The 26,593-nt window shown below is 41.0% G+C and overlaps 1 protein-coding gene and 1 long non-coding RNA gene across 3 annotated transcripts in view; one reads left to right on the top strand and one right to left on the bottom strand.

Moving 5' to 3' along the window:
* LMTK2 (lemur tail kinase 2) overlaps positions 1 to 26,593 on the top strand; it is a 67,400-nt gene that overhangs the window by 20,285 nt on the left and 20,522 nt on the right. For both annotated transcript variants that reach the window (XM_019716485.3, XM_019716486.3), the window contains exons 2-7: positions 643 to 767; positions 3,321 to 3,465; positions 4,231 to 4,304; positions 7,219 to 7,337; positions 8,815 to 8,902; positions 17,977 to 18,110. In XM_019716485.3, coding sequence (XP_019572044.3) covers positions 643 to 767; positions 3,321 to 3,465; positions 4,231 to 4,304; positions 7,219 to 7,337; positions 8,815 to 8,902; positions 17,977 to 18,110 — 685 coding nt within the window. The remainder of the gene's footprint in view (positions 1 to 642; positions 768 to 3,320; positions 3,466 to 4,230; positions 4,305 to 7,218; positions 7,338 to 8,814; positions 8,903 to 17,976; positions 18,111 to 26,593) is intronic.
* LOC109437316 (uncharacterized) lies at positions 18,028 to 26,040 on the bottom strand. Its single transcript, XR_012489896.2, has 4 exons — positions 25,835 to 26,040; positions 21,890 to 21,990; positions 21,326 to 21,469; positions 18,028 to 18,166 (listed from the first exon to the last, which is right to left on the bottom strand). It is a non-coding gene; the product is annotated as an uncharacterized LOC109437316 (long non-coding RNA).

Here is a 26,593-nt window from a genome sequence, read left to right as displayed (position 1 = left end):
AGCACATGGGTCACGTGACCAAGGTTCACACCACCAGGAATAAGTCATGCCAACATCATGTGCCCCTGATGTGATGTGATGAGAAAGGCAGTTCACCCTATGCTCTTCTAGATTCTTCCCGCATATGTGTAACTTCAGTCCAATCATGAGGCAACCCAAACTGAGGAACATTCTCCAAAAGTGTCACAGTTATTAAACACGAGAGACTGAGAAACACCAGAGGTTGGAGACTCAGAGGACATGATGATTAAATGCAGTGTTGGTAGCCTGGATGGAATCCTGGAAAAGAAAAAGGATATTGTGGGAAAACGGGGGAAATCGGAATGAAGTCTGAGGTCCACTTGGTAGTGTTGTACCAGTGTTACTGGAAACGTAAGATGTTATGTTAGTGGAAGTGGGTGAAGGGTAAATGGGGACTCTATTGTTCTGCAACTCTTCTGTACATGTAAGATGGTTTTAAAATAGAAAGCTTTTAGAAAACCCTCACTTCTTACCCTGGATTGGTCATCAGCTTTATCTTGAGCATTTAAGCATTATTTTATTAACTCTTGGTCCCATTTACATTTCGTGGAAAATACATTGATCTTATTAGTGTTGATTTTGGAATGTCCATGTTGTTAATATTACTTATTTCTCTTACAGGGGAGTCACCTGCTGTAGACGTTCCCTCATCTTTTGTGATCCTGTCTGTGTGCAGTTTAATAATATTAATCGTGTTAATTGCAAACTGTGTATCCTGCTGTAAGGACCCAGAAATAGATTTTAAGGTGAGCACAGATGGTCGGAACATTTCAGATCATCCTCTGATACATTTATCAATTGAATGGCTGATTGTCACAGTCCCTTGGGAGCAGGGCTTGGCAAACGTCTTCTGTAAGAGCCAGACAATAAATATGTTCTGCTGTTGTAAATAGTAAATACCACGGGCCGTGCAGTCTCTTGTCAGGGCAACTCAGCTCTCAGCTCTGCCCCTGCAGCGCTGCATCAGCCATAGACAGCACATAAACAAACAGTTGTGGCTGTGTGCCAATAAAACTTTATCGATAAAAGTAGGTGTTTTGGATTTGGCCTGCCAGCTGTAGTTTGCTCACCTGCCTTAGAGCATCATTGACAATTTCAAGTTTTGACAAGGGAGGAATAAAACATGATTGAATTCACTTGCTATAAGGCCTGTCAGGAAGAGCGGCTGGTTTTGCTTTATTTCCAAACTTTTGTAGGCTGGTGAGTTTGTGGTGGTTAAGATGATTAAAGCCATGGGGATCCCCCAGTGTGTTTTGTGTATGAGGAGAGCATCTTTCCATTTACCTTGAAAATGTACGTAACGACTGCACCACGTGGGGGCAGAGTGGTAGGCAGAGGGCCCAGGTCCCCTGACTGCCTTGTCCCCACAGACTGAAATCCAGTCTCTCTCACATGGCATGATATCTCCTTCCTGCCTTAGATTGTTCTAACCTCACTGAATCTCAGGATTGACCCAGGGACTTTATTATGCTGCAGACTCAGGAAGTCTGGGTTTTTATCAGGCTTCCCCAGGTGATTGTGATGCAGGTGGCCAGGGAGCACACCTGTGGAGGAGCCTGTCCAGCTCTGCACACTGTGTGACGGAAGTAGAGCGTCACCACCTGGAACTTGTAGGTTTCCTTTACATTAAGAACTGTGCCGTTTTAGAGGCGAAGGTCCCTTGGAAGTCGTCTTACAGACCAGGAAGCTACAGTCTGGCAAAATAAGTGACTTGCCCAAGTGCATCCATATAACCACTGGCATGACTTTACAAGTGACCCCGTCTTCTCTCATAGCTCCATTAACACACACACACACTAGGGGTGCCAAAAAAATGAAAATGTATACAAGTGGACACATTGGTCAGCGTTGCTCAAGCAGTAGTTCGCCATAATCAGAAGTGTCAGGACGCTGATGGGAACCACTTTGAGCACCTCTTGTAATTGCAGAAGTCAAACGTGACTTGTATTTCTCTTTTGTTATCAGTATATATTGAGTATTACAATTTTAATCGTTTTCCCTTCTTAAAATGTGTGTACATATTTTTGGCACCGTGAATGTGTGTGTGTGTCCCTCTCCCTACGTACGTGTGTATATACTGTATTCCCTCTTTGAATCTTTAGAATCATCTGCAACCTAATGGTTTATCATGCTGCTGCCAGTTTTGAGTGGGATTATTTCTAAGGTAGGAGTGATGGATAAAGTCGTTTTAATGGGAGAACCTTTAGGAAGGTCCAGAGGGACAGTTAAACACAGGTCTTTTGTTTAGGGTTGTTCTCACAGGATGAAGTCATGGCACCTCATTTGTCCTGTTCCCCATCTCCTGTTACAAATAGCAATAATATGACAGCATGTATGACATGTGAGAATAATGTCCCCTCACATGCATGTGAGAACACACATGTTATATCAGAGATCCACCCTTATAACTTGCAGTTTCTTCTTTGTATGGGGGCAAAGGGAAGTGGTAGAAAGGGAAGTGACAAGAAGGATGTTCTGTGGAGGAACGGAAAGCAGTCTTGCTCACTGCTCTGTTCTCGGCTTCTGTTTCGGTGCCTGCTGGAATACTCGTTAGTTAACCTGCGTGAATGAATGACCTTGATAATCATCTGTGTCTTATTGCGTTGACATGGACACCAGGATAGACCCATCTCCCTGCAGTGGCAGGAGCAGGCTGCCCTGTTGGTGCCGCCTCCACTGCAAGGCAGCCATCTGATGATCTTAGATGTCGACTGTACTTACGTGCTACACAGTTTTATACAAACCTTGATGGTTCAGATCTTGATGATTTTCTCCTCAGTGTAGTAATTTTTCCATTCTATTCTTGCCAGAGAAATGGGACTCGCTTAAAAATAACTTTTCTGAGCCCTAACTGTGCTTGTTTTGATCGAAGTCACTTTGCAACTGGAAATGCACATACAGTTTTAAACTGAAATACATTTGTTCACTATGCAAAGAGATCTGTGAAAGTGCATAATAATAAAGAACTTAAAGTATAGCAACTTAAAAGTAAAATTTTGAACCTAAAAGAGTATTTCCATTTTATGTTCCATGGTTGTAGAAAATTCTACATTTGACTTCAAGCTATCAGCTTAAAAAGTAGTTTTTCAAATCTTATTTTCAAATCTTATTCTGCTACTTGGAGTTGGAAAACAATCAAGTATGCTTTTTACTTGAAATAAGTATGAATTGGGAAAATATGGCCACGTGTTCCAAATGAGTGAATAAATGTTCATATCTTAAATATTAGCAAACGTTTTTAAATATTTGTCCTCAAACTGATTTATGTTAGGTGTAATATTGCCCTGCTTTTATTTTAGGAATTTGAAGATAATTTTGATGATGAGATAGATTTCACACCACCAGCGGAAGATACTCCCTCTGTTCAATCCCCAGCGGAAGTTTTCACACTTTCGGTACCAAATATCTCACTACCAGCTCCATCACAATTCCAGCCGTCTGTAGGTAAGGCCTCGGTCCTAATGTCATGTTTTCACGAGTTATTTCTGAGAAGCAAGAATGGGAACCTTGCCGCCAACTATAAAATAATTGGACTGCCCGTCTCCTCTGCTTGCCTATTGCTCTTCCCTCTGCTCCCTGGTGAGGCGGAAGAGCCTGGCCCATTGCATTCCTGCAAAAGCCGAGTCCTTTCCCTTTGGACCCTGGGTCTGTTCCAAGAATAAACTGGTCTTAGTTCATAGAAATGGAACTCTCAGACAGAGCTCCTGCCTCTCTTTTAGAAGACAAGCTTCTCTGCTAGTTCTCAGCACTGCTGGTCTGGCTAAATAGACAGTGCTCGTCTTCTACTGGGTGTCCTGTGTTTGGGAGGAGGGGTGTATTTGAACATGCTAATCAGATTGACTTTTCATCTTAAGATTGGGAGGGACAGTGTCTGGGGGTCCCTCCTCCGCCATAAAACTAAGGACTAGGTTAAGGCCAGTGGAATGGTGAGTAGAGGCTACAGTAGAGTACTGGGACCAGAAGAAACAGTGCAAGGTATTAGAGAATCAGGGTAGGATACTCATTCAAAAGTATTGTCAGCTTTAAAGCTTGGAACCCTTTTTTGTCATCATTAGTTTGAAAGAGATGTTTCATGTATTTATTTCTCCCTTTATTAGCACAAGCATCACATTTACATTAGTGTTTGTACTTCATAGGTTACATATTTAAAATATATTTTATTTCAGTTAAATACTTATATTTTGTTTTTAATGTTCTTTTTTCCTACAGAAGGTTTGAAGTCTCAAGTTGCCCGCCACAGTCTAAACTATATACAGGAAATTGGAAATGGCTGGTTTGGAAAGGTAAAACGTTGTTCCCTTTCTTTTCCTCCTACTTACACTGTTTAGAGTTTAGAGCTAATTAAGAGCTGTATTGTGTGATGTTCCACATTCTCTCTAGTCCCAGCTGACTTCCCCATTGCACCCCAAAACCTCATGGGAATGCGAGTTTCAACATTCCTGGGTGGGGAAGTTTTTCCAAGAAGGCCTTTTATTTATATGTCCAGAGACTTTTTTTAATTGTTGGCATAAGAATAGTAAAAAGGGAAAAGACCAGCATTTTAGAAGTTTTTTATCCTCCTCAAGTTAAATTATTGGTTTTTTTCCTTCTTTTCCTCCTGCTGACACTTAAGCCACTTTATAGTTGTAGATGGATAGTAGTATTATAATGCAGACCATTGCAAGAACTGTTCTCTGCTTCTCATTGCCCGTCCAGTGACCTGTAGTAACAGAGCTTTGCTGATCTTTTTACCACAGAGTGTTCAGAAGGAATCATTTTATTACAACCAATATTTCTGTGATGTTGCAGTCATTCTCTGTAAAAGGGTCCTGTTTGAATGGTGATTGCATCATAAGCAGGACCGTCAAGATGGGAAGATGTGTTTGCACTGTAGTTAACCATCTCTGCTTCTCGTCTTTCCATTCAGTTGTCTGTCAGTCCTGTATCTTTGATGTTATGCAAACTTTGTTACCAAATCTTCTAAGCCATTTAGCAAAGCCTATTAAATATCACACATAGTTCTTGGTGTTGGGGGTGTGACGTGGAGGACGATGGGTAAAGTCCTGACCTGTGGAGTGCTGGGACTGCAACAGCAAACAAAATGGAACCCTTGTCCTGACAAAGCTTAACTTTCTAGCATGGGTGGGGGGTTACCAGACAGTGAACAGTCAGACGGGCTGAGAGGTGTAGCGCAGGCAGGGGTTGTGACACAGCATATGCATTTAGAGACTGGCTCTTACTTAGAGTGAGATGAGATTGTACTCCAGTCTCGAGAGATGAGTGATGTAATCTGGCTTACCTTTTGAAAGGGTCCCTCTGGCAGCCATGCTGCAGAGGGCCAAAGGGAAAGCAGGAAAGTTGGTTAGAGTGGAGTAGGAGCTGCTTGGGACCATCTGAGGGCCAAGGTAAGGTTTTTATTTGCTTTGTTTTTTAATAGCGTGTGCAGCTATTTTAGCATGTTTCTATTAGAGGGGGAGAAAGTGGTCCTGCAGGAGGGAGGCGGGTGATTGTGGGGGATCCCTAGCCCGTTTGTAGGACTTGGGCTGAGGAGCAGAGACAGTGTCTCTCCTGAAATGGGAGCAAAAGCAGAGGGTGTGGATCCAGTGTGGGTGGATTTAGTGTTAAAATGAGGAAGTTCACTTCTGATCATTTTATTCATTGACTAGGAACTCACTTTGAAAGGGAGGAGTAAAAAAATGTATTGGAAGTTGGAACAGGAGGAGAGGTGTGAAAGAATCCTCTGGGAAAGCATATCACAAGGGAAATGTGGGGGGATGATGGGCAATGCTGAGGACCCTCACGAATTGAAAACTGAGACTGATCATGATTGCATGTTTTTGCCTACTTTTGGTGTGTTTTTATTGTAGGCAGGTACTTGAGTTTAAGCAGCCCTGGGGTTTGGCTGAGCTAATACACCTCAGTGATAGGTAAGGACCATGAGGTGTGAGCTGTCAGGGACGGGTGAGGACCTGTGGTGGGGGCACGAGGGTAGGAAAGTGGTCTCGTTAATGGATTTGGAGCGCAGGCTGTGTACTTGTTGGATTTGACTCTTGAAGTAAGCAAGCCGGAAATCAAAGGACTGGTAGAAAAGAAGTTAAAATTCAAGGTTTCGGGCATAATATAATTATTAGCTAGGTCTAGACCCATGGGAGTGTTTGCTGAGATAGCATCGTAGGAAGATTATTGGAAGTGAGGGCAGAGAACTTAGAGGTCAGGCTGTTGAATGCATTGTCCCTGCAGGTACTGAACACCAAGACTGGTAACAGAGGCAGAGGGGAGGAAAAAACAGTGAGCTAGAGAGTATTGCAGTAGTCCACTATTATTTGTCCTCTTTTTTGAAATTGCTATCTTATGAGTGTTAGGCATTCTCTATTTGCACAAGCTAGTTATTTGAAACAAAGAATATGACTTAATTATCAGAATTTCTTGTTCTGTTCATTTTTCTGCCCTTCTATTCCAAACAAACACATTAAATTCTGTTCAAGTTCTTACTCTCTCTTTCTAAGGTATTAAAAATTAATCTATTTTATAAAAAGATTAAAAAACTATTTTAAAAGGAAGTCTTTAGTTTTGATCATTCTCGAGTTAAATAAAATGTTTACTTTATCTTAAATATTGTATTTTTGAATGCTTTTTCACTGTTCTATATTCTACTTAATATATCAGTTGTAGCTTGTTCTTATTTTCATTTTGTGTTCTGTTAATTTCAGTGGAGTAGTTTTTTTCTCTGTTTTGGCTGAAGTTTTAGTACAAGATAAAGGCCTGGAATAATTGGAATGCCATGGATTTTTAACATAATGCAATGATGGTTTGTTTATTTACTGGCTATTTGTCGGTTTACTATCTCAGATGTGAAGGAGACAAAATAACAAAACTCAGTTGAAGTGTTTTTGAGGAACATTTGAGTTATGTTTGAACTGAACTTATAAATTACTCTTCTGTAATGCCATTGGTCATTTCCATGAAAGTATAATACATTTTTAAGTAAATGAAAAGAAATACACATAAATATATGACTGTTGCAACTATCTGATGGATGGTTTAAAACTGAACGAAATATTTTACTTTTCCAGGCTTTTTGTGAGGTAGTATTTAACATAATAGAAGGCCATCTGCTTCTTGCTTAATTTATTTTCCTGTATTCCATTTCTGATAAATGAGACATACTTCTTTACCATTTTCATGGAAGTGAAATGAAAAAGTATTCTTTTTTTTTAGGTCCTCCTTGGAGAGATTTACACAGGCTCTAGTGTAGCGAGAGTAATAGTGAAGGAGTTAAAAGCAAGTGCAAGTCCAAAGGAACAAGATACTTTTTTGAAAAATGGAGAACCTTACTAGTAAGTAAACCTTACTGTGTGTTATGTAAATGTACTCTGTGATCTTTTGAGAATCAGGTGTTTAAAAATGCTTTGGAATTATATCATAAGGTGCACAAATGTTACCTCACTATATTGTCCACCTGGACTAATATGATATTGTATATACCAACTACATTGAAGTAAAAGAAAAGAAGTCAAAGGGCAAGCTATAGAACATGAGAGTTCCTGGTCAGGAAAATGATGGCATTGTAATCCCAAAAGTTAAGTAGAATGAGATTGTCAAGGTTCTTGGCAGCAAATTCATTTTGGACCCTGGGGAGAATGAAATATTGAGATGTGTCAGCAAGATACAGGGGACCTCGAGGGAACACCGACATTGATGTCAGGATGCATCTGCTGGTCCTGCTCATTTCACTGCACATCATTTTATGCACCTGTCATGGAGAAGATTAATGACAGAGAACTCATTTAGGAAATTACTCTCTCTATCTCTGCATGGACAGGTTGCAAAACTTCATCCAAAGAGCAATATTTTAAATACGTCACTTAAAATTTCAACATCGTCAGTCCTGAGAATATCTTATCTATACCAAATAAGTTTGCCTTTGAATAAACCAAAATATTTTTTAAACAAAATTGTAAAATGCACAATTTAAATAAGATTCAGAGTCTTATTTAATGGGAACGTGATAGAAATGGAAAACAGATTAGTGGTTGCCAGGGCTTAGGGATGACAGAGGGTGGGCAGGCAGGTTGCTGTAACTATGAAGGGCTGGCTAGCATGGAGGAGATCTGTGAGGTGATGGAGCAGTTCGGTATTTCTATTGAGGTGGGGGTTGTACAGATCCACACATGTGATAACAGGATACAGACACATACATGCTCTGTACCCTAGTGTCAGTTCCCTGGTTTGGGTATTGTAATTGTGTCAGATGTAACCAGTGGGGAACCTGGATAAAGGGAACATGGCACCTCTTTGTACTGTCTTTGCAACTTACTGTTAATTCATAATTGCTTCAAAATAAAAACTTGAAAATAAAACTTATTTTGGCATATATTTTTTTTAACTTTTGGGTAAAATATTTTCCAAAAAGAGTTTGCATATACTGTGGAAATTTATGGAAATGGCATAAAAGCTAGATAGGCTGAGAGTAGTTGAGTTATTTAATATGTGGATTGAAATGCTTATTGAATTTGTATATACGGTCTGCCTTTTCTGAAATGCTACTTCAAAATTATATCTATAAATTTAAATTACTAAAATGAAAGGTTCTTATATTAGGAGTTCTGTTTTAATTTGTGAAAATGTTTGCCTGATTGGCTTTGAATTATTTAATCATTAGGTAACTTAGAATATATCCGTTAAGTATATTCTTAATGGGCTTTTTCCAGCATATCATATTTAAATCATTATGAATGTTAAAATTTGGATCGTTTGAACAATTTTACTAGCATACTCCCCGATGAATAATGCTATGACTTCTGTTTTCACCAGTATTCTTCAGCATCCAAATATTCTTCAGTGTGTTGGACAGTGTGTAGAAGCAATTCCCTATCTTCTGGTATTTGAATTCTGTGACTTGGTAAGTGTTTAGTAGAATTTCAAGGTTAACCATTCAAAAGGTCATACCCAAGTGTTTTTGACAGATAGAAATGCTGGCTGGGGGACTGCTTTCACTTCTCTCCCCCATTTTAAGAACTTTATGAAATATGAATTCATTACCTTTGATAATAGTATTAGCTGACATGTAAGTGTGGTTTTATACTCCATCCCGGTCTTAGCTATTTGCATGCACTGCCACATTTCAGTCGTATTTGTCCACACTTCATGTATGTTGAAATAAGGCTCATGGAGATTAAGAAAATGCTGTACATCAAGTGTGTGGCAGAATCAGAGCTTGGATGTAGGTTTTCCTTTCCTGAGACCTTGAGGTCTTAACTTCAACTAGGTATTTTAAAACACTTTTCCCCAGTGAGGGAGCTCAAGAATCCCTTACCTATAGAGTCCCCATGACCTATCCATTTTTTAAAATAGTGAATGTATGTAACATGTACATTTTTAAATAATTAGATGATTTATTTTCTTAACTTAAAATTGATAGCTTCATTTCTTTGCATGATCGTGTTATTTATTGAGATTTATAGTTGGAAAGATTGTTTTTTGTGCGGTTTTTATAATAATTTTTATGTGAAAATTTCCCGTAAACATCTTTTTTTAAAATTTAGGTTTTGACTGATATCTTTGCATCGTCTCAGTTTTCAGAACATTACATTTTCTTGACTGTGCACAGAAAAGTGGGAGTATGCCAAAATGAATCCCTGATTACTGCAGGGAATATTTTCAGCTGGTAAAATTGAAAGAGAGCAGTAAACAGTGTGAATTTTTGTTTTATTTCCTAAATGTGATTGGAATGTTACTCTCATTGGCAGAGGTAGTTAATTGCAAAGACAAATTATGACTAATACACTGTATTATTAGCTTTCATTGGATTACATCGGAGCAACCCCCAGGCCAGTAAGAGCCACGTGGTCCTCACTCACCTCCGTGTTAACACGACTTGGGCTCGGCTACAGCTGTGTTCCAGGCTGCGTTCACCTTCACCCTAGATTAGTGTTTTTTTCTATCTGTAGATGCTGGGGGGAAATGTGTATTCAGGTGACAGTGTATCTCTATGGGTCTTTTGGGTCAAGTTTATAAGGTTGTTCAGATCCCCTGTATCCGTCTGATTTGGGGTAGGGTGTGGGGATAGAAGGCGCCTGAGTCACTTTTCTATCAATTACTGAGAGGCATATTAAAATCTCCTAACTGATTATGGATTTTCCTTCCTTTTCGTTATAATTCTAGTTGGTTTTGCTTTGAACATTTTGATATCCTGTTGTGTCAGGGATACAAATTTAGAATTGATTTCACTTCCTGTAATTTGAACCTTTTATCATTATGAAGGGGCTCTCTTTAAGATTAAAAACATTACTAAGGATAAAGTCTGTTTTTATTACTATTAACATAGTTACACCAGCTTTCTTTCTGTTAGACTTTGTCTGGTTTGTTTCTGTCAGTCCTTTTCTCTGGTTTGTATCTCTTGTAAACAGCTTTTTGTTAAAATTTTATTAATCCGTCAGTCTTGGTCACTTAACATGGAACAGTTAGTCATTTACATTTATTGTACTTGTGACAGATTTGGAATTTTGTGTGTATTTTATATTATTTTTCCTACATGTTTCGAATTTCTGTTTTGCTTTTTCTCTAGCCTTCTTTTGAATTCTTGATTTTTTTTTTTTTTCATTTTTTTCCATCCACTAATTTGGATTTTAGGTACTGTTTATTAATTTTGTGTAAGGTTACACTAGAACTTACACCATGCACGTTTAACAAAGTCTAAAATTAATATTTTAACCTTCCTCCAAAGAAGCTGGGATCTTACAGAGGTCTCTCTCTGTATAAGGAAAACTGGAATTAAACCTACTTTTCTGTGCCATCCCTACATTTCCTTCCATCATGGAGGATGCTTATTTATTGAACACTTACTGTAGAGGCAGCATGGAGCACTCATGGGACACAGAGAGAGAATGTGGGCATTGTCCTCTAGGTCTCCTCCTTAGCGGGAGCAGACATGTGATAATCGCCATGTGGTCTGATAAGTTATTTAATAGAGGCATGAGAACTAAGAGGAAGGAGTTCTCGCCGGTGTTTCTGATAGTATTTGTGCAGATTCTATTTTGTTCTGATTATTTCAGTATTATCAGAGTTACGATATTTATGGTCCTCCGTTACTGTAACATGAAAATAGCTCCTTATAGTCCAGCTCTATGTGACCAGTGACACAGCATTTGAGAAAAAAGACCACAAAGGTGCATTTTTATGTGATGAGTCAAGTCTGCTTGTCGGAGTTCCTTCCTTTCTGAGACATTTAATGGTACCTTTTTGGGTCCCTAAGCTCCTGATATTGATTACAAGTAACAAGTAAAACACTCTTCATGAGTGAACATAACAGAAGTCAGCAGGAATCCGCCACATCTTCTTGAAATACACTTTCCAGGCTAATCAAGGTGGCTTATAAAACTACCTCCTATATTTTGGCGTTTTCCTAATCTTCACTATCTTTGTCCATTGCTGAAAGTTTCATTAGACAAATATGAATGATGAAAGTCTCTGGAGTCTCAACTTTATGTTTTCTTCCCAGTGGGTTCACGTGATGGGTTTAGTTTTAGTGCTGTTCTAGTTTATTTTTTAATGAAGCTGCCTGTTCTTTCTGGAAGTTGCAGTTTAACCTGCTTTGTAAAAAACACTAAAACATCAAAATACACAGCTCCTTAACAATGATCATAATTGATCGAGTATTGACAAGCTTCTAGAGTGTTCTTTGTATCTTCGTCGTTGCACCAACATCATTTTTATGTAAATATATTAAAGTTTTTCCCCAGTACTTTTAGATCTCAGATTTAAATGCATATTCTCTAAGTACTTAAACCAAGTATCCAAAGCATATTAACTTACCTAAACTTGTACTGGTTTTCATATTTTGGGGTGAAAATGATATACACAACCCTCCAGAATTAACAAATGTGACTTCTTGAAGCACGTAGTTTATGTGACTCTTCTCATATTTTATGTTTACTCCTGAAAGTTCAACATCTGGAATGAGCCCTCGTCCCCAACAGAAGCATTCATTGGCAGTGCAGAGCTAATAGCTATTTTCAGTTCAAGTGTACCTTCCAGTGGTACATAGATCAATAATAAAATTTAAAAAACAGTAATTGCTCCTCAAAAAATTAATATAGTATTTCCATATGATAGAGCAATTTCACCTCTAGGTGCATATATCCAAAATAATTGACAGCAGGTCTTAAAGAGATATTTGCATGCCATGTTCATAGCAGCATTATTCACAATAGCCAAGAGATAGAAGCAACTCAAGTGTCCATCAGCGGATGAATAAATAAAATTGGGTTTATCCACACAATGGGATATCATTCTGTTATGCTAAGTGAAATAAGCCGAAAGACAAATACTGTGTGATTGTCCTTACTTGAGGTATCTAAAGTAGTCAAACTCAGGGTGGGTGCCAAGGGCTGGTGGGGAGGGGGGGTGAGGAGTTGGTGTTTAATGGGGACAGAGTTTCATTTTGGGAAGATGAAGAGTTCTGTTGGATGGATGGTGGTGATGGTTACACAACACTGTGCATGTACATAATGCCCTTGAACTGTACACTTAGAAATTGTTCAGATGATGACTTTGTTATTCATTTTTACCACAATTTTAAAAACATTGATAATTACCTACTATTATGTAAGGTGCTGGACCAGGTGTTACTATATTAGGAGGAGGCTAGAAATTCCCAGATTTCCTTGGGAAATCTGTTGGTCAATGCTTGGAATGGCCAGTCTCTCCTGTCAAATCCAGGGATGCTGCCACCATGTCCCGTAGCGAGAGGTTACATCTGTCTCCTTGGGCAGTTTTGTGCTGATCACCCCTGGGCCCTCGTAAACTTCAGGGGGAACAGGCTCTCCAGTAGCAAGGACGAGGGCCTGGATGGGGTCACAGGTCTGAAGTCCGGGTTTCTAGACTCAATGTGTGCAGAACCATGTGATAGGAGCGGTGGGCTGGGGTCAGCCCAGTGAGCCAGAGAGGGCCTGCCGAGCAGAGGGGCGTCATCCAAGGCAAAACCGCCTGCTGGCGCGGCTCCAGGGGACAGAGGGTAATAGGCCCCGCCTGAGAATAGCAGCTGCAGCCACAGTGAAAGGAGCCACTATCGTCACATGTTCTTAGTAGGTCAGGAGCTACTGAGTGAACATTAGCCTTTTCAGTCGTCACCAGGCAGCGATCGTGTGCAGCGATAACACCTTTTAGGTCGAAAGGAGAGAATATTTCTGCACTTCCTTAAATAATTCCTTGTAAGATGGAATTACCAGTCTGTTTTTGAAAAGCACTTTATCTTAGAAGTTTTATGAAAGAAGATGAAAAGTCTTCCTAGTGAGTTTGGTAGCTGGACTGCAGCCCCCGACTTGTAATGCTGATGGTGCAGTGTTGGTGAAAGGAGCTGTTCCCGCAGGGGGCTGTGTGTCATTTGTTGCCATAGGAGGGATGCAGTGTTCTCACGTGACTGTGGAGGCAAGGAGATTGTTTTGGGGGGTGAGAATCACTCATTTAACAAACACGTATCAAGCACCCATTAATTACAAAGAACTGCACAGAGCCTTGGGGAGCACACAGGTGAGTCACCCCAATCCTGTGCAGTGCCCTGGGGAGCACACAGGTGAGTCACCCCAATCCTGTGCAGTGCCCTGGGGAGCACACAGGTGAGTCACCCCAATCCTGTGCGGTGCCCTGGGGAGCACACAGGTGAGTCACCCCAATCCCTGCCTCTTCCGCCTGTAGAACCAGGCTGACTTCCGATGCTCATTCTGCCACTCCCTGCGTATCACCTTGGAAAGTTACCTAACCTCCTCAAGCCTCAGTTTAGACATCTATAAAGTGGGGCTACTACTGCGTACCCCACAGACTACTCTGACCATTAATCAGATGATGAATGTAAATTGCTGAACATACAGTAAGTGCTCAGGAATTGATAGATACTTTTATTCACTTTTACTTAAATTCATGGATCACTAATTCTTAAATAAAGGTTTGAGTATGTGTATAGAAGAAATCTAACTAGAAATTCTAACTAGAATCATTGGGATAGGCCTCGCAGAGGAGGTGGGGCAGCCAGGGGCTTCAGCTGTGATGTGGGTCTTTCCTCTTGCGGTAGGTGCTGGGTACGTGGCTGCTCACGCCATTCATTCACCCTTTCATTCAGATTTTTGTTTAAAAATCATAACTTCCCTGCCCCCCGGTCATCCTTTAACATATAAGTAACTAAGTTTTCATTCCGCCCAGATCATCCTTTAACATACCACTAAATTTTCATTTATAAAGCTATTTACTTGTTGAGTTTTCACACTATATTGAAATTAATTCATTGTTCTCAGTGTCCTGAAAAAACTGGATAAAGCCCTCGTGGCAGTTTATGTTGGAATGTCAAGAGGACACTTGTGAGTAACTTCTTTAAAGGTCTATTATTCATTGAATGATTCATTTCAAGAAGTCAGTCCAAGTTGCTGCTGTTATCTGAGTTCTTAGTATAGCACTTTGCTGCCATCTAGTGTCATAAATCTTTCTGAGTTTTTTTGGGGAGTTCTAGGGAGGATCTGAGACATTTTTAATAAAGGAAACATTATTTTTCAGAATAAAGTACTGTTCTTAGTTTGTGTTTTTTTAATAGTGGACCAAAGTAATAATCCCTGTATACTCATTCAGCCCCGTTAAAACATAAATAAAATAAACTAGATATCTAAAGACAGGTTTGTCTGTTTTGGATAGAAAGAATCCATTTTTTAGTACCTATTATGTACATTTTTAAAAAAATAAATTTTATTGGGGAATGTTGGGGAACAGTGTGTTTCTCCAGGGCCCATCAGCTCCAAGTCGTCCTTCAATCTGGTTGTGGAGGGCGCAGCTCAGCTCCAAGTCCAGTTGCTGTTTTCAGTCTTTTGTTGCAGGGGGCGCAGCCCACCATCCCATGTGGGAATTGAACTGGCAACCTTGTTGAGAGCTTGCACTCTAACCAACTGAACCATCCGGCCCCCCTCCGGAAGTTCAGTGGCAGCTCGTTGTCTTCAATCTAGTTGTGGAGGGCGCAGCTCTCCTGGCCCATGTGGGAATCGAACCAGCAACCCTGTTGTTCAGAGCTCACGCTCTGACCAACTGAGCCATCCAGCCACCCCTAATGTGTACATTTTTACTTTAATTAAGGATTTTATGCTGAGTGTTCTTTTAAACGGCGCTACCAGGAGAGTTCTGAGGATCTTTCAAGAACATAGCACTAACCCAGGATCCTACACAATCCATCACAAGTGTCTTCTGTGAGGAACTGCTCAGACCCCTCAGTAGTTGTTTATGTTGACCCGTCTCCCCAGGTCGGAGATATATTTGCCTAGACTGTACTAACTTCATCTCCCCAGTGGGAGTGGGGAGAGGCTTTTAGTTTCTGCCAAGCTAGAAACTTTAGGAGCATTCACATTGGGAAGCAAAATCTTCTGGTTATTATTTTATCTTCTAGTGAAATTAGGGAGTGGAACCAGTTATGGAAAGAAGGTATTTTAAGAACAGTGAGTGGTGATGAGTATACTTCAGATAACCTTGAAAAATAACTATACCCAGTCTGTCGTTCCTCTGCCTTCTGGTCAATCACTTGTGCACAGTGTGTACTGTTTGCCAGCAGCTCCTGTTTGTTTTGAGAATTGGCCAGAGACAGCATGGTATAGTCATACGTTTGTAAGGGTAATGTCTTCCTTACACAAGGTGGGGTTTTCAGGAAAGGAGTTAGACACATGAATTTAAGTTGCTGTTTCATTGGTAATGTAAAGAATGTCAAGCGATTTATTTATTTATTTATTAAAAGATTTTATTGGGGAAGGGGAACAGGACTTTATTGGGGAACAGTGTGTACTTTCAGGACTTTTTTCCAAGTCAAGTTGTTGTCCTTTTCAATCTTAGTTGTGGAGAGTAACATTCAGCTTCAAGTTGTTGTCCTTTCAGTCTTAGTTGTGGAGGGCGCAGGTCCAGTTGCGGTTGTTAGTTGCAGGGGGCGCAGCCCACCATCCCTTGCAGGACTCGAGGAGTTGAACCGGCAACCTTGTGGTTGAGAGCCCACTGGCCCATGTGGGAATCGAACCGGCAGCCTTTGGAGTTAGGAGCATGGAGCTCCAACCGCCTGAGCCACCGGGCCGGCCCAAACTATTTATTTTTATATTTAGTTTTCACATGGTCTACCTTATAAAAGTCATCCCGTAGCCCATAGGCCTAGAGTTCTTTGCTGGAATTTTTCTGGGTTAATTTAATTGTCATCCAAAGCAGCCTTTACTCCCACCCTCCCACGCTGGATAGAGCTTAGCCTGGGTGAAGGTAGGGAGAGGCATGTGTTTTTTAAAAGGAAGAAAGGTGCCCATTTCTCCGTGGAGCAGCTTGCAATTGCAGTGGGAACAAAAGGAGAAAGCACCGAGTGTGGGAAGAGGAAAGATGTGGGCGAGTGTGTGTACACGTGGGTCCTGAGGGGAGCCGCCCCCTGGCCGAGACACCTGCTGTTTGGAAGAATCCTGGATGGACTGGGAGTTATTTTACACTCGTTCTTCTCAACAAAGTCCGAAGTCCGTGGGGTTTGCATACCACTGGAATTCACATGCAAAGCAGACCTTTCTTGACAAGTTGGTCAGCTGCGAAGTAGAAGTACAGCCCCACCATTTATTAGTTCTGTGGCTTTGGGCAAATGCCTTAACTTCCCGAAGCCCCAGTTCCACATCTGGAAAATGTTTCCAATTATAAGAATTATTTGAGGCCACAAGTGTAAAAACTCCTAGCACAATGCTTGGCACACTACTCAGGAGCGCAAATGGTACTGGTTATTAGTACTGACGTTATCGTTCGTGTAAAGATCCTGAGCTGGGAATGAAGACAATTTTATTACAGAGTCTTGGAGTGGACCAAGACGTTCCATTAGAATGTGCTTAGTATTATTAAATGTGGGCACGTTTCTAAAGGGATATTGTCATCTGAGGTTTTATTCTGGGAGGAACTTGGTCAAGTTGCTATCTTTGGTAACAGTTGCAAGAAATGAATTCTTCAGTTGGTCAAGTAAACTTCCTTCCTCAGGAGCCTTTTCTTGACTCAGCTATAAAGAAAACGGAACGCTATTAATAGGCTTGCTTTCTGAATTTTATTAGCTGATTGCACAAAGCTTTAATTAGGAACTAAATCACATCAATAAATGTTTAATCATATAGTAAGGAGAACGTGGAAGATTTAGTTCCTTAAAAGTGTATTTATTCCCCATAACAGATTTGCTGTAACCCTCCCCTCCAGTTAAAGTCATGAAATAAAGAGAGGGTCACGTAGGGGAGCCGTACAGGCATACCTGGGCTCAGCATTTAAACGTATGTGTACTGGATGTCTACATGTGAAGTTGCTCCTTTTCTTGTCTGTCCTGCCTACCTTTGAATAGGCTTATGAACTCCGTGAATTCTCCGGAGGGACGGCAGTGTTCTTTCTCACTGTAGTCTCTGGGCAGCACAGGCCCCGGGGAAGCCGGCAGGCACCTGAGGCAGCTGGTACCGGCACTGACCGTACTTGCCCTTTTTGCGCCCAGTTTCCTTTTCTCTCCCTCTCGGTGTTGGTGAGTGCTGTGGCCGTAGCCCTCCCGATGTGATGCTCTCTGGCTGTGTGTGTCCGGGAATCCTTCCTTCCGGGCAGTATGCTTGGCACCATTTCCTTTCTCACCATAGCATCTCTTAGTTGTCTGGAGGTTTCTATACTTCTACACTTAGTTTAAATGATGCATCATTGCAGTTACTTTTTTTTAAAAAATTGTTTCACCTGTGTTCATATGACAAAAATAAACTAACTAATTTAGTTCAAATGACCCTAAAAGATGAATAGTACCTTTGAAGTATTTGGTTGGAATTACTTTTTGTAATTTGAAACTTGTTCAGTCAGAGATTATTAAGATCAAATCTAAGTAATTTCGAATAAATCTCAATAACTAATGTTAGTTAAGGCACATGCTTAGCTGCCAGCGTGTTCACCTAGTCTCCTTTTGAAACCAAACTGGGCTGATTTTTGCAGGGTGACCTAAAAGCTTACCTGCGCACCGAGCAAGATCTCCTGCGGGGGGATTCGCAGACCATGCTGCTGCAGAGGATGGCGTGTGAGATCGCTGCGGGGCTGGCGGCCATGCACAAGCTGCACTTCCTGCACAGGTGGGTCTGGCGTTCCGCCGAGAGGCCGTGCGGTTTGTGGAAGGGCCTAGAAAAAGCTGTGGGAGGATCGGCTGGAGAGTCACAGCGTGGTTTCTGCACACATGGAAGCTGCACTTCCCCGTGTCAGAATAAGGGTTGAGTTGGGCTTCATTTAAACCAGTACTACAGCCTAAGGTCTAGAAATTATTTCCAGAATTTCAAAGAATGAAAAAGTTGTACACTGTGCAGCGTTGAGAATAAACAACCCCAGTCTACCTACCCCCTGGCATCTCTAGTTGTGCCCTTTTCATGTCAGCTTGAGGCTCTATCTAATGGCTAGGTCTAACGGTGTCACATTCCCAGGAGACGAGGAAAGGACCTCATAGGCTAACGTGATTTTTTCCTATAGTGTTGGTTTCTGGCCCGCGCTCCGAGAGGCCTTGCCGTGGCCAGGATGGAGGAGGAGGTCAGGGCTTGTGTGAGCAGCACAGCAGTCAGTGAACACGTGTCTGTCCAAACGTTTCTGGCCCTGCTTGCTTAGCCACAGCTCTGTGGAGCACACTGTATTTTGTTCGGACCGCTGATGAAATTTTTGTAATTAAAACAGCAAAGGTCTTTGTGTCCTGAGGTGATGGTTCTGTGAACCCAAAAGGAGATTTCTGCTTATTCTCCTCTAGCCTTTTAAGCTCTGATTTATGTTTAAAAGATATTTAAAATTATTTCTCAGGTCTCCCGGGAAACAGGCATTATCTCTTTAGTTGAGTTTAATTAAATCGTTTAACTCTTAGCAATCCAAAGACCTGAGAAGGAGCACCTGTGTGTTTTGACTTGAAGGAATGTCTGTGAAGTATTACATTTTTTAAAAAGGTTTTACAGGAATATTTACAGAATGATTCCATTTTTTTAAAATAAGAAAACATTTGGTTGTGTTTGTAGCGGTGTGTGTGTATGTATGAACAGACAAGGAAAAATACCTATCAGATTCTCAACGTTACTTCAAAAGTGGGAAGGAGCATTATTAACATTTTTTTTTTTACGTATCTATATCTTGATTGACTTGCACAGTGAGGAAATCATTCTGAAAAAGTACTTTTTAAAAGACCCAAAAGAGTATAGGTTTCTTCAGGCCCAAGGTAGAATCCCTTACATGAAAATTCAAAATATAAAGATCCATTTGTTTTATAATGGATAAATCTTATATTTCATTTTTATGATGATTATTACCTAATACTTGGTTTAGGAATTTTTAGATTTTGGAAAACGGAGCTTTAAAAAAGAATATCATATCATCAGAATCAGCAGCATACGGTTATCAAAAAGCTAGAAACTGTGTTTAAAGCCCAAGTATGTTTTGCCTATTGTATTTTAAAAATTGGCAAATATGTCAGAGGAAATGTTTTCCTATGAGTTTCTTCAGGTTAAAGTTTTACTTTATTTAGAACCTTGTGAACTTTAGAACAAATAAAGATAATAAATCATATGGTTTGGATTTTATTCAGGTACAAAAACTCAAGGTAAAGAAAATTCTTGAAACCATTGACAACTCTCATTTTGTTTTAAAAAGTAACGATGTTTTGTGTAAAATTTCCATTTGGGGCAAACTTGTATGCCTTAAGTTATTTTTTTGTTGTTGGTAGCATACTGTATAGCATATTTTAAAGTTGGAATCTGGAATATTTATTCGCTTACTCAAAGTAAGACTTTCTGTGTTGGTTAAAAATAGAACAGCCCACATGTCCAACTGAAAGCTGTTAGCTATGATTGGAAACTGATCTAGTAAAGCACCCCCAGTTAAATGTTATTGTTACTTAATGTTTAAGAAGAGACTTAAGGCCTGGTTCTTAGATAGCCTGCATTTCTGAAGTCGAACATGTGATCACGAAGGCCTTGTAAACAGCAGAAGCTGCCATTGTACTGTGCCCCACACTCCTTTGCCCAGCTGGCCAGAAGCCTGGGACTTCTTGTCCCCTGCCTGTCAGTCTTCCTGAGCAGTTCCATTGAGATGCCACCAGGTCACTGCAACGAGCTAAGTGCAGAAGGGTTCCAGCGGGCGGCCTGGGTTCTCCTTGGCTCATGGTACTGGAGACCTGTGTGACCGTGGCCTTGGGAAGTACCCAGCTGACTACCTGCACCCAAGAGTCTCGTTAGGATTTGTCCAGTTTCAAAGTTAGCATTGCTTTCTGCTGAAAAACACTGAGGTTGCTAAGTTATTTAGCCCTGAGTGTGGGTATCCAGTGTTATAGGAGCATGATAAATAAACACTGGTGTTAGGTGCCATCTTCCATTATTTTTTTCTTATGTTGTACTATAGGTGTCCACGTTGGTAGAGCTTAGAAAGTCTACTTACTAATTGGCTTGTGCTGCATCTGTGGCTTGAGTGTTTCTTTCAGTCAATGAATTATTAGGGGTTTTCCTTAATTTGTGTGCATGTAAAAATCTTTAGGTTATATTCTTAAAAATTTCTTCTAATGTTTTTTTCTGTTTTAAAGGTTGGTCTTTAAGGAATAAATTTTAAATATGGCAATAAATATAATTGCTTTAATTCTTTTTATTGATTATTTTAAATAAAAGCCACAGATAGAATCTGGCACATAGTGGTATTAAATGAAAAAAAAAGATGCTACAACTCTAGCATCCTTTTGCTTTCGTGATAACACCCAATGATTTTCCTTCAACAGACTTTGGAGTCAGATTTGATCTAAAAGTCCACAAGCGCTCAGTGAGTGCATGGAAATGAGAGAGTGAGCAGTGGTAGGCGCAGTTATTGCCTGTTCTAACCTCCTGCTCTTCACTAGTCAAGTCTCGATAACAGAGCGGAATTCTTAGGATTCATGTATAGCGTCAATGAAATCCTAAAGCAAGCCAGGAAGGAAGGAGAAGCAGGAGAAATAATGATTATGATGAATGAGGCCTTGTCTTACTTTTAGAGTTTTTAGCTTGCTTGCCTTTTTTCTGGGGTTTGTTTTTATATTAAATTAAAGACAATGTGCACTTCATTAAGTATTCATTGATCTTCTGCAGTCTGCAAAGTTCAGTGCTACGTGGGGTGCGGGATACAGAAATGTGTTTAAAGTCAAAGCAAAACCCGCACTTCTTCCTCCAGCAGGAGAGTCACCGCATGCATTCACCTCACGCAGAGTGGTCACTGTGTTCCAAGCACTTGCAAAACAGTCTGGGAATAGTTATTTTATCCTCAGCACCACCTAAAGAGCCACGAGGCAGGTGCCAGTACTAACCCCGTTTTCTAGAGAGGATACGGATGCTCAGAGTGATGAGCGATTTGTGTCTCAGCCCGACTCGAGCCGTCTGAACCCAGGCCGTCTGACGCTGGAGCCTGTGCGCTCGTCCCTCTGTGTGTGGTCGTGGGTGCCGCTGTTTGCCTGCAGGAAGACAAGTTACTTTCGTGGTGGTCGTGGGGGGAGTCAAGGAGGTGGCATTGTAGTTGTTCTTGAAGAACGAGCATGAGTTGGAGAATGGAGAGAAGGGAGTAGTAAGAACACGTGAGTGGTGGGAGAAAAAGAGAAGAACGAGAGGGTGTGTAGGGAAATACCAAATAATCTACTTTAACTGCTCAAGATGCACGAAGGAAAATAGTGGAAGCTAAGCACAGGGAGGTAGCCTGAAGCCAAATTATAGGGGAACTTGGGTGCCAAGATGAGCCTTTGGATTATTTCATAGGCAGAGGAGTGACAGGACCAGGACTCTGCGCATGCCTGTGTGTGTGCTTAGTCACCTTTGCAGGATGGTTAGGACAGAGGACGCTACTGACAGGAGAGCAGGAGAGCCAAACAGGAACTTACGTAGGGTGGCTGTCCATGAGTGTTTTCATTTCCCCTTCTACATGGAAAATCCGTTGAAGGCAGGGAGGGACTGGATCTTCTTTGCCTTCATATCTCCCATGCTGTATTTCACACAGAAGTGAGGAAAAGCAGCAGAGGGAAGGAACCAATTTAAATGCAGTGTAAACCCAAGAAGAAATGGAAGACGTTAATGGATCAGGTAGCTAAACTGGAAAGGTGATTAAAAAGCTTTCACTTAAAAAGTCACCAGGTCCAGAGGACTTCATGGTCGACTTCTGTCTAATCTTTAGAGAATAGATGAGACCAATGGATTTTTAACTATTCCAGACAATAAAGAAAACTGAGATTTCTGTAACTCATTTTATGAATCCAACATAACTTTGATGGCAAAAGGTGGCATAAAAAAGAAAATTACATGATTCTGATTAATGACTATTAGCAAATTTCATCCAGCAATATGTGAAAAAAACAGTATGACTTCTAGGAGTATAAGGGTAGGTTTATATCATAAAATATATCTGCATAATTTATTACATTGCAACAAAATAAAAGAGGAAAGAATACATTGTCAGTAGATTGCTGAAACGTCATTCAGTATAATTCAGCAGACCTTCCACATTTAAATCCCTGTTACTAAGGTTATTTACCAAAATTCAATAACAACTGTCAGTCTAAGTGGCAAAATAATACAACCTTTCAATTAAAATGTGAAACCAGACAAGACAAATACCCACAATTCGCATTATTTTTCAACATTTCCTTGGTGTACTAGTGAATACAAACACAGACTAGATTTATTTTCAAGTTATCAGTATAAAAATAATACTTAAAATTTATTGAATGCTTCCCGTGTGCCAGCTGTTCCTAAGTGCTTTATGAATAGTAACTTATTTCATCTTGGCACCAGCTCTAAGAGATAGATGCCCTCCTGTCCTTCCACCTGTCCTGTGGCAGAGGGGGAAATGCAGGCACAGAAACATGTACTGATCTGTTGAGCGTCTCACAGCTGGGAAGTCGCAGAGCCAGACCTGTGAGCTCCTGAGCCTGCACTCCCAGCCACTCACCTACACTCAGCAATCATCGGAAATGAAGAAAACACCCTTCTTTACGGTAACATGATGTGATATGTCATGAAAAACCAAAGTACTAGTTTCTTTAAAAAATAAAATAAAATTAGTAAGAGCATGTATGTGGCTTGCTATAAAACAGTTTTTCCCTGTACTGGGTACAAGAACCTATGAAGTTTTTCCCTGTACTGGGTACAAGAACCTTGTACTGGGTACAAGTAGAAATGAAGATGAAAAAAACCATACTATTCTCAACAATGCCACAATTATAAGTTATTTGGGAATAAAGTGTATGAGAAAGGCACAGGACTATATAAATATACGAAATCTTATTGAAGGACACAAAATAACGGGAACAAATAGAAATGTGTACTGTGTTGTGTGATGGGAAGACAACACAAACATTGTTGTCAGTTAACTCTAAACAAATGATACAATTCCATTTAGAATCCTCAGGATTTTGGGGGTGGGAAGGGAGGGAGTGGTGGATAAATTATCTTTGGCTACATATAGAAGAATAAATGAAATGTCTAGAAGAGCCATTGAAGTATGGGGGAGAAATGCATTGTTGGGGCAATAACGGAACCTTGCTTTACCAGATACCAGAATACACAACAAGCCATTGTAATAAAAATCAATATGATTTTGGCAGGGAAACATTAATAGACAGTACACAGTACATAGAGAAAGTTAATATGTGGCAAAAGTGAGATTTCAAATCAGTGGGAAAAGGATGCTCGTTTATTAAAGGTTGGCACAGTTAGTTACCTGTTTGGGAATGGAATTGGACCTCTGTATCATCCTATATATAAAAATAAAGATAAAAGAATTAAATGTATTATTGTCACAATTCCAGAGGACTATATGTATAACCCAGGGTTTAGTGAGGCCTTCTTAATTAAGATGAAAAACCCAGAAGTTATAAAAGGAAAGGTGGATATGGTTGACTAATATATAAAAATTAAATACTCCTTATAGCAACACATACCATAAACAAAGTCAATAGACAACAGAGTTAGGAAGATATATCTGCAATGCAGATAGCAGCTAAAGTGCCAACACGTATAATACAGAGTTCTTACAAATTGACAAGAAAACAATGACCCAGTAGAAAAATAGCCAAAGATATAAACAGGCCAAGAAACATGAAGAGGTCTTCAAATTCAGAAGTAGATAGAGACATGCAAATTAAAGTAACAAACTCAAAAATGAAAGGAATTGCCAAATCTGTTGTTAGTAAGGGTATGGGGGGAAATTTTTTCTTACATTACGTATAGGTCATATATTGCATATAAATTATAAATTTTTGAAAAGCTGCTGGGCAATAACTATATAATTAAAAATGCACATTCCTTTCAACCCTATTTCTAGACTCAATCTCATAGGAAACAGAAGCACTGGAATTTATTAGAAATATCTAATACATATGAAAAATATCCATTGCAGCATTGTATAAAGTGGTGGCAATAAAGAAACGAGAGGCAAAGTTAATGTTTGTCAGGGGGAACTAGAATAAATTTAAGTACATTTGTACTGTGGAATATTATACAACTATAATAAAGAACTACTGCACTAATTGATTCAGAGGGATTTCCATGTGAATAAGAAATAAAGATGCAGATGTAAGCATAATACTGCATTTTTGAAAAGCACGTGCATTTTGAAAAGCAGGTGCTCCTTAAATCTCCTCATTTGTACTATGCATATACGTATGGGGAAAAAATATAGAAAGATTCTACCTCCCAGTTTCACATGTTAAAAGGCTGCATTTCAGGAAGAGTAAGAAAAAGCCTACCATTTACATAACCCGGTTTATGCAAAGTGTATGTGTGCAGGAGAGGGGTGGGGCAGGCTCCAGGCTTGTGGGCTGTCTGCTGTGTTGTCAGGGAAGAGCAGCACGCTGCAGGCCGAGCGTCGTCCGGCGGCAGGCTCCCTGCTTGGGGCTTACAACCTCGGTTTAAAATCACTTGTCGTGTATAGGGAATTAAATGTCCCGTTGTTCTAGATGGCCTCAGGCTCCCTGGGGAGATTAATGTTCAGGGATCCATGGAAAGTGCTCGCTGTGTTTTTAAAGCAGCTTGTTTGCCGCGTGCTAACATGGCACACACGACACATGCCGGCCGTCTCTGATCCTGATCTGATGGGGTCTAGGCTTGGCTTCTAGGGGTTGCCGGTAGGTGGTGCAGCCCCACCCGGGCCTGCTGCATCTCCATGCGCCTTCACAGCTGGAAAGTGGCAGAGCCGCTTTCAAGGACCAAGATCAGAATCGGGCTCTCTGTCCAATCCCTAGAAACCACTTCCTGACAGATTCTGTCCAGGTTTACAGCTGTTTACAGTGGGAAGATAGATAAGCCAGAGCTAGAAGTTGGGACCCATAGAGGCCTGGCTGTCCAACTCAGGATCAGCTCGTGCCCAGGCCTGGAGGAAACTCAGACTGAAGGCACTACCCCCTTTTATCCCCGGTCCCCCAAACCCAGGCCAGCGTTGGCGGGCTGTGCCACATTCCTGCCACAGACATTTTCCTCCTGCCCACCCAGAATTCCCCAGTGGAAGTGTTCTGTGTGTGCCCAATGCCCAGCGGACGCAGTAAATGTACTTCCGCTCAGCGAGCAGGGACTGACCCAATAAGCTGGGGCGACAGCGGTCAGAACTCTGAGTCGCCTCTTTGTGCCGTATCAGCAGCCTCTTGCTTTAATTTTCCACTTGGACCTGTTTGAGCTACATCCCATCTTTGAGTGGTAAGTGGCGGAGCCTCTCTTTTCTTTTTGAACCTTCGTGGCTGCCAAAGGCGGCTGGCGTGGTGAGCCAGGTGAGACTGCGGGGTGGAAGTCTTCCCCTCGCCTCCCTCAGCTGCTCCAGTTGAAGCCGTGTTACTTACCCCTGAGCCCATCCATCGCTTCTGTGAAATGGGGATCGTCGTGACCCTGAAGTGCTGCTGTCACGATTCCACAAGATGACGTATGCCGAGTTCTAGAAGAGTACTCAGTAACTTTCAGTTATTTCGCTTGCCGTTTGTTACCCTTTTTATCAGGATTTCACGTTATTCGGGAAAGCATAAGTAGGTAACGTAGAGGTGTGGGTGGTTTTGAAAATGGCTACAGTCACATCGAGCTATTCATCAGAGCAGTCCTGCAGATGGGTCCACTCTGGTCTAGGTGAGTTGAGGACTCGTGGTGGCTCTTGGGAATCGGGATGGAGAACTCTTTAGACCTGTGGACTCCCACTTCCTGTGTCCATCGGCCCCACTCATGTGGCGAGTCATGTGCAGTCAGTGACAGCCAGGCGACAGCAAGTGCTGCCAGGTGAGGGGAGGGGATGCTGTGAACAGAGCCAGAGCCTTGAGAGAGCCTTTCAGGGCTGGTTGTTTGGCGGCCTCCCTGCTAGACCAGTTTTTCCACTTGAAGGAAGAATATACTGGGTATGTTTGTATTTCCTGACCAAAACTAGCCATTGACGTCAAGCGTTACCTCTGTTGTTAAGAAGTTACGCCTTTGTGTTTTTCTCTTCTTCAGCTTTGCGTGTTTGGGGCTGCAGAGAACATTTATTTTTACCAATTTTGAATCAAGTGATATCATCATCGTGCATCTGGATTGCACTTAACGTTTTGAAAACTTATGTGTCTTTTTATGTTATCCTT

The sequence above is a fragment of the Rhinolophus sinicus genome, chromosome 5 (genome assembly GCF_057876585.1).
Source record: "Rhinolophus sinicus isolate RSI-liver-muscle chromosome 5, RSI-T2T, whole genome shotgun sequence".
Taxonomy (NCBI): Eukaryota; Metazoa; Chordata; class Mammalia; order Chiroptera; family Rhinolophidae; genus Rhinolophus; species Rhinolophus sinicus.
This window is presented reverse-complemented; position numbering and strand designations above follow the sequence as displayed.